At 38.0% G+C, this 12,090-nt stretch overlaps 1 protein-coding gene across 1 annotated transcript; it reads right to left on the bottom strand.

The window, feature by feature from the left end:
• Positions 1–3,932: 3,932 nt before the first annotated feature.
• AGR2 (anterior gradient 2, protein disulphide isomerase family member) lies at positions 3,933–10,138 on the bottom strand. The gene is made up of 8 exons (XM_026105155.2): positions 10,064–10,138; positions 8,326–8,466; positions 8,127–8,190; positions 7,965–8,017; positions 6,885–6,958; positions 6,420–6,483; positions 5,035–5,118; positions 3,933–4,262 (listed from the first exon to the last, which is right to left on the bottom strand). The coding sequence occupies exons 2-8, from the start codon at positions 8,456–8,458 to the stop codon at positions 4,213–4,215; spliced, it is 522 nt and encodes a 173-aa protein (XP_025960940.1). The 5' UTR covers positions 8,459–8,466; positions 10,064–10,138; the 3' UTR covers positions 3,933–4,212.
• Between the last annotated feature and the right edge of the window lie 1,952 nt (positions 10,139–12,090).

Here is a 12,090-nt window from a genome sequence, read left to right as displayed (position 1 = left end):
TGTGCAGTATTCTTGTACTGTCTGAGCTGAAGGAAAGCATGGTCCATCATCCAGCCTCTGATACAAGTTTGGACATCTTAACACTAGAGGTGCACAATGCTCCAGTTGTTTTTAATCACACTGAATTGCAGATCTGTACTATCTTTTCTTCATTAAGTACCTGTTTCTGGTATGGTAAGCAGCTGCTGTAGCCTGAAAGGCAACTCTGAAGGAGGTGCAGGAAGAAAAGAGGAAAAGTATTAAGGCCATCTGCTGAGGAGTACTGTAGCTGAGTGAGGTGGAAAGGGAGACTCCTAGGAGGCAGTAAGTGCAAATGGAAGTAGGTTCTGATAGAGTCTGCCTTTACTAGGGAGCTACCTTCTTTCTTTTGCAGGGGAGGCAAAAAAGTTTGAATATTTGTTCATCAGAACACTTCTGGATTGTAGGTGCACAGTGCTCCTGAAGAAGAAATTGTTTTTGGAGAGTCAAAGGGAAAAGTTGACCCTGAACACAGAAAGGGATGTGAAGAACTTGGTAAGAACAGCTTCTCTTCAGTGAGTGGCAAGTTCTTGCTATTTCTTCCATGTCTGCTATCAGCGCCATCTCCTGGTGTTTAATCTATGAATTACTGTGCTTCATATGTCTGGAAACATGGGTGTTTGTTTCAAGCATGTACCTCTACACTCGGAGTAAAATTGCATTCCTATACTAAAAGAAAGGGGACTAAGAGCCTTGAGATTATTCTTGAGGTGTTATGTAAATGTACACAGCTGCTTTTAGAGTGCTGTCCTGTTTATGCAAATAACCAGCCATTTGTGATACGTGTCAAGAAGATGATCATCTCATGGCTGTCTGTAGCAACAGTTAATTTTCCTAGTCTAGACCGGCTCTGCGTTTTGTACATAAGTGTAATAAATAGAAGAGGAGGCTTATGAAGAGGATGTGTAAGGGTTAAAATAATACCATATGGCTGCTACAATTCTAACTTTTTGCCCTTAATCATTTTTAGCGCTTGGTTTTGAGTGGTTCTGGTTTCATATATGTGACTGGTGATCCTGGAGTGTGAATGGGTTACTGAGAAAATACTGAACTTATTACTGCCTTAAGAACTATCATGTCTCAGAACCCTTAGTGTGAGTTTGTTCTAGTTTTCAAGAGAGATGTATGGATCTGGTGGTTGCATTAAACTTTTTCTATCCTATTAATAGTTTCAGCCTCTAAAAATTTGTGATTTAAAAAAAAAAAAAAAAAGAAAAAGACTTGAAATCCACATCAGATATGTTCTTTTATAAACTAATTCCTAAGGGGGCAGTAGAACACATTTATCTTGACTCAGTTTATTTGGGGTTAAAGGGAGTAGCCTCTGTCATGAGAAGTCTGACTTGCATGTCAGTAACACACATCAGAACAGTACACTTCTTGTATAAAGTAGAGCGTTGCTCTAACACGTATTCTTGAGGATTTTGGTCTTTGACATTTGCTTTGTGCATTTCTTTTTTTCTCTCGCAAAAATAGTTTTGGTCATATAGAGATTCTGATTTCTAGAGAGGGGTTATATTTATTTTATATCCAACTGTTTGAGAATTGGACTTGATTGTGACTGAATTTTTTAGAAATTATTTACAGCAGCAGAATGTCAAAAAAACATAGTTTAATTTGGAACGTTCTTAATGCTTGCATTGGATGCCTTTTGACATTAGTTGTGTTGAAATGCTTTCTTATTGAAATGCTTTCTTAAAGTTGATTGCTTTTGAAACTATGGAAACCTGTATTGATTTCCTTCAAGATTTCTACATGTTTTTATACACTAAAAATAACTAGCTATAAAACAAAAAAAAATAATTCCTCTGCATCTTTGTTTAAAAAAAAAAAAAAAATCAGTCCTGATTTTAATTAACATGCTGTTACCATTGAACAACATTTGACTCCTTTCATGTGAACATAACCCTCTATTGCAAAAAGAAATAGACTGCATACCTTAAATTTATCTTTGTAAAGATGTACTTTACAGTCCATAACTGGTAAGTGAAGAGGAATGTGCTGGTGTTATTAGGTTGCACTATTGCGATTTTTAGGCCTAATTATCTATAGATTGAAGTCTAGTGGAATTCCTGAAACTCCATCCATTTTGTGCTCTTCAAATTACTGAACATACTTCAGAAATGCCTTCCCAGGTTTTCTAAAGATATGAAAAGGTGTGTTTTTTAAGAAAACTTAGCTTGTCTTGATGCCTCTGTAAACTTAAATAATCAATATTTGGAAAAGGGGAGGAGGAGAAGAACAGAATTAACTGGACAGTCTGTGTATTAATATCTCTTGAAAATTTGGCTAAGGTGAAAAGCAAGCTACTAAAGCATAGCACTCAGTGCAATGTAGTGATTAAAAATGAATTTCTTGATACGTGCAAACTGAATTAGCTTGTGTTTTGCATCTGTAGCATATAGACTGCTAGACTCTTAAAATCTGTTTTCTTTTCATTTGCTGAATAGCTGATATAGTTAATAGCATCAGTACGTGTGTTTGTTAAAGAAAATGGTACTAATTCACCAATGTTGTAAAAACAGACTTTTAAAATGTGATGACTCAGGCAAGTTTCATTTCATACTTTTATACTTTTCTAGCATTTTGAGTCAAGTAGATAAAGATGACTCTAACAACCAATTGGTCCTGCTTCCATATGTGATGGGTAACATTCCTAAATCTCTTTCCTTGGTATTATAAACACCTTTTTCCATTTTATGACTGTTGGTAGCTTCTTCTAGATAACACTTCTTCCCTCGCTGCCTCCTTTTCTCCTGTCTTCTGCTTGAGAGGAAAGGGAAAGATCTTTTTGTAACAAAGAACTTCCTCATCACAATTATAAAAGATGCTCGAATAGAAAGTCTGTCCTTTCTTTCTGAACTGCTGAACAGATTTTGAATTGCTTGTCTGGACCATTTCCAGGTATCACTTGAGATTTTCTGACTGGTAGGGTTTGTATAGTTTGCCAAAGGTGTTGTAACAAGTGTCTTTTAGATGCTTCTAATTTTTTGAACAATTCCCTTGAGTTGAATTCCTTACAGCTTCTCTTGGCTGCCCTGCCCTCCCGAATGTATTCCTCGCTCATGGTTATAATCATGACTGTAGTGGTAGTTAATGATGGCTGGAATTGCTAAAGAGCTGAGGCAGTAATGAATGAATAGTCTTGGGCAAAGAGTTTCATGCTGCTGCTGCTTACTTAGATATTTGACACTGAAGATGGAAAGTCTCCTTTTGACCTAAATGTTAAGGTAGATGGTATGTACTCCTGTGGTGTTCAGCTGCAGGGTTTTTTCTAGCTCCTTTAGGGCTAGTAAATAAAATACCATAAGCCATAAAACAATAATGAAATCAATTGTATCTTAAATACAGTATCACTCTTATTAATAACCATCACAAGGCTTTATTGAATTTTGATGTAGGCAGGAATCTTTTAAGGGGTACTCATGTCTTCTTCAAGTAGATAAGATGCTGCTGAGATCACCTTTGGCTGCAGCCAATTAAAAAAATGCATAAACAATCACATCCTCTAGTTTCAAGTACTTTTCTGTATTTGAGAGTGTCTTCTTAAAGACTGGACCATTGTGCACATTACTATGTAATTAACTGCAAGATACAGAAATTTCCTGTAAAGTAGTTGCACACTTCATTATCTGTCTTTACAGAAAGTACTGATAATGAGAACTAGAGATAGATTGTTTGCTGTTGATGCTATTCTTTCTGAGTGCTCCAAGAAAGAAAATGGAGAGAAAGTAGGATGAGGAATACAGAGCTTAGCCAGTTGCTAAAACTGGAGATAGAAAAAGCTTCTTTCCTTTTCCCTCTGTAGAGCTTGTGTATAAAGTTGCAAGCTGTGGTCCTGTAACACAGTGATTTTACTCTTAGTAATAACAGCAGATAGGAATGAGCTAGGAAAGAAATACAAAACACAGTGCCATCTTTGTAAACACTTGAAATAGATTTATTAAAAAAAATTTTTTACAGTTGGATCATACAGTATGCTGTATGCCTTCAAAATTAAAAGCCTCCAGCTTTTAGAAATGCTACCCAGTATAAAAGTGCTAGTGTAAAACCATAGTGTTTATATATATATATATATAGACCAGCACTATATATCACTAAAAACCATCTTAAGTAGTCTCTTCACCAGTGTCAATGACTGGAGAAGAGATGGAAGATCAGACTTCCTGGTATTCAAGGGCTTCCTTCTTTCCCTTACAGTTCAGTCTTCAGGATCTTCAGAGCTTTCTGCATATTTGAGAACACTAGAAGGGAAATATTCATACATGTTATTTTTGTTGCAACTTCCTCTGCCACTGACTACAGTTATGTTAGAGAAGTGTCATTTTTATTATAAAAGTCTTTGCCCAAATCCCTACTGGTGTATTTACTCCAATGCACTGTTCTGCAGGCTATGCTGAGTGTTTTATGAACATCAGTCTGTTTAATTGCATCTGGGGAGAATGTGTTCCCTTAGTGCAAATGCACAATTATTCGTAGTTCAGAGACATGAGCTGTGCAGCACACATGATACTTGCATGGTAAGGGAGGGCTATTGCATGTGACCCTTTACTGCCTCCAGAAAAGCTCTGCTGACCTGGGGTTAGAGTGAACGCTACTGAATTATGCGAGTTCCTACTACCTATAGCTTCCTTCAAAGCAGAACGATGTTCAAGGTTCCAGGGCTGTACTGTCATTCTCTTCAGCTCAGTGAGTCTGAGTCTAGCACTCCAGCACTCCTTTTAATTTTCTAAAATTTTTAGATTCAGACTTTAGAAAGCTGAAGTCAAGCAGACCCGATGACCTCCAGTGGGACTAAAAGATCTAAATGAAATGTGAATATCAACGCCTAACAAAATAATGCTGAGTATTTCTATCGCAAGAAGGTATGAGTCATGTAGTTACATTCTTCCCAAACCTGTCCTTACCTTGTGTTGGATGACTGTCTTCCAGCAAGTATTGATTGCAAGTGTGTAATGTCTAGTGTTATTCCATGTTATATGAATAATCTGGCTACTTTGAGAATGCAGTACTTACACAAAGAAATATCAGAGGGCTCATATGCATAAAGACGGTTTGAGTATCTTCCAGTAATATCTGCTCTCACAGTCAGGGTGGGATCTGGAGAAAGATGAGAAAAATTGTAGAGGACAGGATTAACCTTCAAGCATAAGATAAAGTTTTCTGCACTTCTGCTTGCATCCTGAACATTTCTGCAAGACAAGTCTGCTAATCTGTTTAGAGTATTGTTCTGCTTCCACTAATGGCCAGCAGCACTTTGTTCTAAAAAGTAATTGAAGTTTTAGTTTTAAGTCGTGTGTGTGCAGGCTTACCAAGGACAGGATAGGTTTAATTCCAATTAATGTTGATCAGCCTTAGGCCCTATGTCATTGCAGAGTATGTGAATTAACTCTATAAGCTAAGACATCTTTCAAGCTACAAGTTTAAAAAAAAAAAAAAAAAAAAAAAAAAGGCAGTTGCTTTGGTCAACAGAAAATAATCTTCCTCCAAGTCTTCTAAGGGGGTGTGATGAATAGAAATGTGCATCATGACCTAGGTTTATGAAGGTATGTGCTAATGGTATGCATGTGTAGTATATGAGGCTACATAATTCCTCTGGGACAAGGAATATATGGATTTGTGCATGCATGGCCACTAACATGTCCAAAATGAAAATGCTTATGAGGTGTTAGTGCAAGTAAGCTGAGCACAGAACTAGGTATCAAGCTTTGAAAATCTAGCCTGTGAAACATACTGGGTCACTGCTGTTTCTATGATGCCCATGAGATTATGGGCCAAAATGAAACCTGTCTGCTTTATGATAATTCTAGAAATAGCATAATGAACAAGGCTGGTCAGTGCCTATCTTTTCCAGTGATTGTGGCATCGTATAGTTTTAATGAAGTTGTCGGGGGTTGAATTCTAGACTTATGAAGCTAATGTCATGGCTGGGGTTAGTCTGAATTTTAATCCAAGTTAGACAGTGAAAGCTTCAAGGGCTAGAGCATGGTGCTCTCTCCTCTCTGGAGGCACACCAAAGGCAGGTTGGGCAGTGGTGTGCAGGTGAAGCAGGGCACCAAGTTTGAGGCAGCAGCAGCATGCCGAGAGGGGATGGGTTCGTGGTGAAGGGGCTGTATCCTGCCTACGCCGAGATGGAGCTGTGATCAGCCACCTCACCTCTGCCAGTACACCATTCCTTTTCCATCGCTGCTCTGTTTCTTGGGCTATGCAAACCTCCTTCAAGAGGAGATTCTTGCTTGGCTAATTCCTTTTTTTGATTTTTCTCACGTGTGCAGCAAAACACAGCCAGAGATTCTGTATTTCGCTTGGAATAAGTTCCTGTTGATATGCCTGAGGATTTGAGACTCATAATGCAGCAAGGCCTTCAATTCAAGATCAGCATTAATGCTTAAGGTACTCACCTATGAACAAAATCCTAGGGACGTACTGGCCATCAGGTGAGAGATTCTTGTCTGTTGTTTCATACTTAAAGAAAGCAGATAAGGTTCTCATTCAAGATTGCAGAAGGGTATGTTACAGAAATATTTTTTCTATTTTATACTTTGTGTTATAAAATACAGCTTAAGTACTAAATTTTACAGCTTAAGAAATTTGCTAATTGGGATATGATATTTTAACAGCTGGAGTTGCAAACCGATAGTAACATAGTTAAAATTTAGTATTTAATTAAACTTCGAATCCTTTTGCATTTTGGGGTTATGATAGCTAGAGATAAGAGATTTATTACTAAATCTCTTATGTTTCAGTACTGACCATTTTTCCTAGACAAGCCTAGCTATTAAACAGACTAATTATAGCTAAGTAAGCTGTAATTAAAAATAAAAGCTTATTGCTTTCAGTTAATGAAGTATAATTGGGAAAGTTACCACAAGATTCAGGAGAATAAACTTTTCAGCTAATTTCTGTATCTCTTTATGTTCAGCAAAGACCTTCTTCAGTGCTATAGTGAAAGCAATGAGGAATAACAGTTAAAAACAACAATAACCACCCCCACACACAGACAAAATATGCTTTGAAATATTGGCCTAAAAAAATCTCTCAAAAGAAATGATAGATTTAAACATGGCTGGCTGGTAGACTTCCTAGTTTACAATTACAGCAGATAAAGATTTTTACTTCATTCAGCTTCATTATTCTGTGACAAAGAGTAAATATAATGGTATGGAATTTCCCCCTTCTTTCAGTTAGTGCAGATCTCTTCAAAATTTCTCTGCTCAAATTTGAATTTGAGTATTTGACCCTTTAAACCTATTCTAATATTATGGCTTTGGGCTCCAGCCCTTAAGGTGCTGACAGTATAGTGTGGAGGTATAGGACCTCAACCTGAAATGTCTCAAGAGATCTTGATGCTTGTATCAAGTTCCCTGCAGCATTACTGGGGCTATTGATGTACGCAAAGGTCTTGCTGCATGAATCGGCTGGTAGGATGAGGAGATCTCAAGTAAGTTCAGAAATACAGAGAATAGAGCAGTCTGAGTTACTAGAAATCCCCCCAAAACTCATTTCAGCCTTGTTTGATTTGTTTGTGGTCAGTCACAAACATCAATGGTATTGAGAGCTGAATACTTCTTTCTCTCTCCCTTTCCAGAAAATTTCACTAGTTATTACAGATGAGAGTCTTGCAGTCGTTTTCAGCTGATTCTAAGGCAAACTAACAATACACTTGCTACAGGTCAAAACCTGCTGATCTGTGCTCTTTCCTGTGTTCATCAAGAGATGCAAGTATTGCGTAATACTGAAATACAGGTATTTTTGTGTCTGCTGAAATAAAATAAAAAGTTATGTGACACTGATTTTAGAAATATTCTGCCTGCTTCTGTAAGTTAGTATTTCACTAAGGCTTATTGAGCAAGTAATTTTTTTAACATTATATTAAGATTTAATAATTTTTGACATTACATATCCTGAAGTCGAAAAGCTGCTGCTTTTCTGTGCAGAATCATTACCTTGACTGTGTGGGCAGTCATCCAAGTGGTGGATAATCATCAGGGGTTTATTGCTGAAAAAGAAGGTGTCTCGTTAGGGGCTGTGGGGAGTGGGGACAGGTGTGGGAGGCACTAAGAGGGGCCATGGGGCAGAGGGGGGCCTGGCTTTCAGGGCTTGGGTACCTAGTCTTGGAGCGGAAGAGGGCTTCCTCATAGGTCTGCGTCCAGATGAGCTGGTCTCCCCAGCCTGCAGGGGGGAAAGGGCAGGGCAGGACAGTTAATGAAGCAGAAATTAAGTTGTTAGAACTACTATAGGAATCTAAACTGTAGCATGGCTGCACTTTTTAATTATTATTATTATTATTTATTTATTTATTTTTACCTCTGGAGAGTGTCTGTGGCAGTTTTGGCTTAGTCTCCTTGGTCTCCTTTGTCTCCTTCTTCAGTGCATCCTTAGCCAGAGCACAAGAGAGGGCAACAAGCAGCAGGAACACGGACATGTAGCTCTTCTCCATGGCTGCTCCTGGGAAAGGGAGAAATATAAAATTGCCATGCCTCCCAAACTGCTGCCTGCGCAGAGGTGCAGTGCTCAACTGACAGCTCAAGTCACAGATATGTAGCAGGGTAAGCCAGTGCCAAAATTAACTATTCCAGGAAGATGCCTGTGCTGGTGGGAACATGAAAGAAGAGTGAGGTTTGCTCAGCAAATCGTTGCAAAGGAATCAGTCACTTTCTACTGCTTTGTTCATCTTGTTGGGTCATAGTCCTCTTAGATACTCAGTTTGGTGCTAGTTTCTTCTTTTTACAAATATTGAATTTGTTCTGTAAAACAACTGAGTTCTGGCAACTTCTACAAGAATCTAAAAGGACTTTCAAGTCCTACATGCACAACTATATCTAGATCTCAAAATTATAGTAACCAAGCACTCCAGCAGCATAGGTGCTGAAAAATTAACTTTTCTAGACTGTTCCTGTATTTTGCATCTACAGAAACTCCAATAAGTAGTAAACTGTAAGCTAGGTTTTATAGTGAGTCTTTGGCATGGATGCAACTTAATGCTGCGCTTCAAACTTCAGAGCATGTCTTCCCCCTTAAAAGTCTTATCTAGTCCTTAAAGATAAGGAGTTATCAGTGGAAAGGTGAGAACAAAAATGCAGTTTGCAAGCTGAAGCAAGGCAGAGCGCAGAGGGCTCTTCCTGAGCCTGATACTGGGGTTTGGGGATGGAGACGAGGTGTATCTGATGGGAAGCTCCTCAGTGGAGCAACTGGGATGCTTCTTTAAATTGTGGGAGAGAGGGGGGAGGGAAGAACATGACAGCAAGGTGACCTTATCTCTTCTCGTTAAATTTCCTCCTGAAAACTAGAATACCAGTTCACTGGCTACCAGTTTAATAGGAAGACCTAAGATATTCCAAAAGCAATATAGAAAATTCAGAACATTCATGCAAAAACTACAGTGGGCTGGAAATTTTTAAATTCAGCCAATGAAAATGAAAGTCCAGAGAAATAGAAGCATTCCTCTAGACTTTGGAAGGAACTGCTGGAGGAGGCATTGGCTGAATTTGAATCACTGTTACAGTGCTCTTTGCGACTGGGAGGTTCAGTAGACCTTCAACGTCCACAGAATCAGTTTCAAAGGCACGAAATATGATTTTGCAACGGACTACCTTTTGCCCTGAGAAAAGTCTCCATTGCAAGGAAGAAAATTGCATAAAGTTAAATTAAACCCAGTGGATTTTCAGTGCTGCCTAGAGAGTTGTTCTAGCTAGATCTATACTGAGGAACTAATGCTAAAAAAAAAAAAAAAAAAAAAGTAATTGCCAACAAGGAAATCAAAGACAAAGAATCATTAAATCTACTCTTTTAAAAGTTCACCTCTGCAAAGCTATGTGCATTTTTGCTAAGTTCTCCACCCCACAAAACCCCTCCCTTCCTGGTTCTTTTAGCCTGAAAAGACAGTGTTTTCCTATACATTTTCCTTTTAGTAAACTGTTCCAAACTGTCCCCAAGTTGCTGCGGTCTTTTCTTTCCATTGATTAGCTGCTTGGCTTTAGGTAACCTGAGCCCATAGTTCACAGGTTTTAACAGGTCCTTTCTAACGAAGTGCGTATTGCCTTACCTTGTTTACTCTCCCAGATGCTTGCCCAGGTGAGAAGGTGGCCGGAGATACAGTGTGAACACTACTGTTCCTGCTGCCTATTTATGCACCTTCACACACCCCAGCTCCACCCACAAGCTTTGGATTTGAATACTACTGCCAAAGGGCTAAATCTTCCAATTTCCTCTCCACCAAAACATTCTTGGTTAATTTTGTAATTAAATAACATTAACGCTTCCTGTCAAACACCATATATAAAGCTCAGAGATGTTTCTGTAGACTTTTGGAACATTTTTAAAGGGTGATTTTTAAATGCTGGCAAAGATCCAAGTCCAGGTAAGCTTAAATCAAGACTCCTGATTTGCCTGAGGAGTGATTTGTCTTTTTTCGATTGGTTGGGAATTAAACCTGGCTCGCTGTTCTTTTAGTCCTCTGAAAAGGCTAGATGATGACTCAGAACTTTTGGTGTTAATTATCTATTTAACTGTGCACATTATAGCAATATATATGTACACATGCACATATAACACTATATAGGAAAATTTTTAGTGGAACCTAATAGAAAGTTTATACAGATCTTCACTGAAAACATACTTAGAAGCCATAAAAACAGACTGTGTTCATAAACTGAGGTCTAAATAAATATTGTATTCAAATTTCATGTTTAATTCTGTAGAAACTTATTTTAGCTACAACACGAAAATCTATCATTTTGGTTTCAGATATGTGTAGTACAGTGCAACACTCAGGAAAACTGTAGACCATTTTACCTTACTAGAAGGTCATCCCTAGTATTTGCACACACTGCAGATGGTACTTTTTAAGAGATCACAGAAATCCTGTCCTGGGTAGTATATCTTGAAATTAAAGTACGTTCTCCGTGGTGCATGCCTCATATATCTTAGCGAGACTTAAATCACATCTTCACAAGCAGTGAGCACTTAACATTACTCAGTTGGGTAGATGAAATCAATCAGATATGGATTTTTCTTTTTGAAATTCATTGTGTTTTCTGATAGCTGCTAATGACATACTTTTTTTGAATATATTTCAGAGAAAATGGTGCTTTGGATCACTTTTTTTTAACCTTTTCAAAATAGTAGTTAGGAAAATGAGGAGCAAGATAGTGAACTCGAGCAACAAATAATTACTGTTCCTTACAAATGTACAGTTATGCGCTTTGCTTAGATGCATGACTTCAAGTGTTAGAAGGGTGATATAAGAATTCAAAGCTTCTGGGGAGGCTCATCATTTTAACTCCCATTTCTGTGTTTCATGCTGCGTATAGTGTGATAACGGAATGAAATAAGAGAGATTGCATATGCATTTTTGCTCCTGTTAGAGTGCTTCTCCCTGAAGATTCAGAGACGTATTTTGTCAGCTACTATATTGTGAATCCAAGTCACTTCCACTCTAAGCTATTTTTTCTAAAACTTTTATCAAAATAAGTTCCCCAAGTCCATATTTTGAACAGCTGTCTCTCTGAACTATCAGGCTGCCTCCCTAGTCCACCTCAGTGTGGATTTAGGAGTCAAACAATTGAGTACCCACTTCTGAAATCTTTGTCTTATCTCTGGCAATTTAAATTGTAATTCAACAAATTCTTGCTGACTGACTTCTCAGGTTGCACCTAGTAGCATATATTTGGTAGTTTTAAAGCCTGTAACAGAAGTTCTAGTTACCTCCAAGTTATGCGAAGAGATGATGAATGGGTAGGCTCCCATTTACACACTTTTTTTTTAAGCAGGCTTGTCTAAAAATGCATTCTAAAAACTAAGTCCCCACCCACTCTTTGGCACCTGCCTTAGATGTATTCCCCTTAAATTTTTACTGTTACTTTCTCCTGTTTCAAGGAGATATGTTTACCTTAGCCTATTTCTATATAGCTTCATGATTCACTTTAAGAATTATTTTCTATCAGAAACTTAAAAATGCAAAAGTAGCTACTCACAGGGACTTTCTTGTCACCTCAAATCCAGTGATCTCAAAGGAACTAGTTGAAAATGTCTCTAAAGCAGCCCTGCCTTTTGTTAACAAAGAGAGAGGGG

The sequence above is a fragment of the Dromaius novaehollandiae genome, chromosome 2 (assembly GCF_036370855.1).
Source record: "Dromaius novaehollandiae isolate bDroNov1 chromosome 2, bDroNov1.hap1, whole genome shotgun sequence".
Lineage (NCBI taxonomy): Eukaryota > Metazoa > Chordata > Aves > Casuariiformes > Dromaiidae > Dromaius > Dromaius novaehollandiae.
The sequence above is the reverse complement of the archived record's forward strand: the minus strand, read 5'-3'. Positions and strand labels throughout refer to the sequence as shown.

Coding starts and splice junctions, on each gene's coding strand:
- AGR2 (XM_026105155.2), bottom strand. CDS start 8,458: ATGGAGAAGAGCTACATGTCCGTGTTCCTGCTGCTTGTTGCCCTCTCT. Junction 8,018..8,126: donor CTCTTCCGCTCCAAGACTAG/GTACCCAAGCCC, acceptor CTTCTTTTTCAG/CAATAAACCCCTGATGATTA. Junction 5,119..6,419: donor CCCTAGGATTTTGTTCATAG/GTGAGTACCTTA, acceptor ATCTTTCTCCAG/ATCCCACCCTGACTGTGAGA.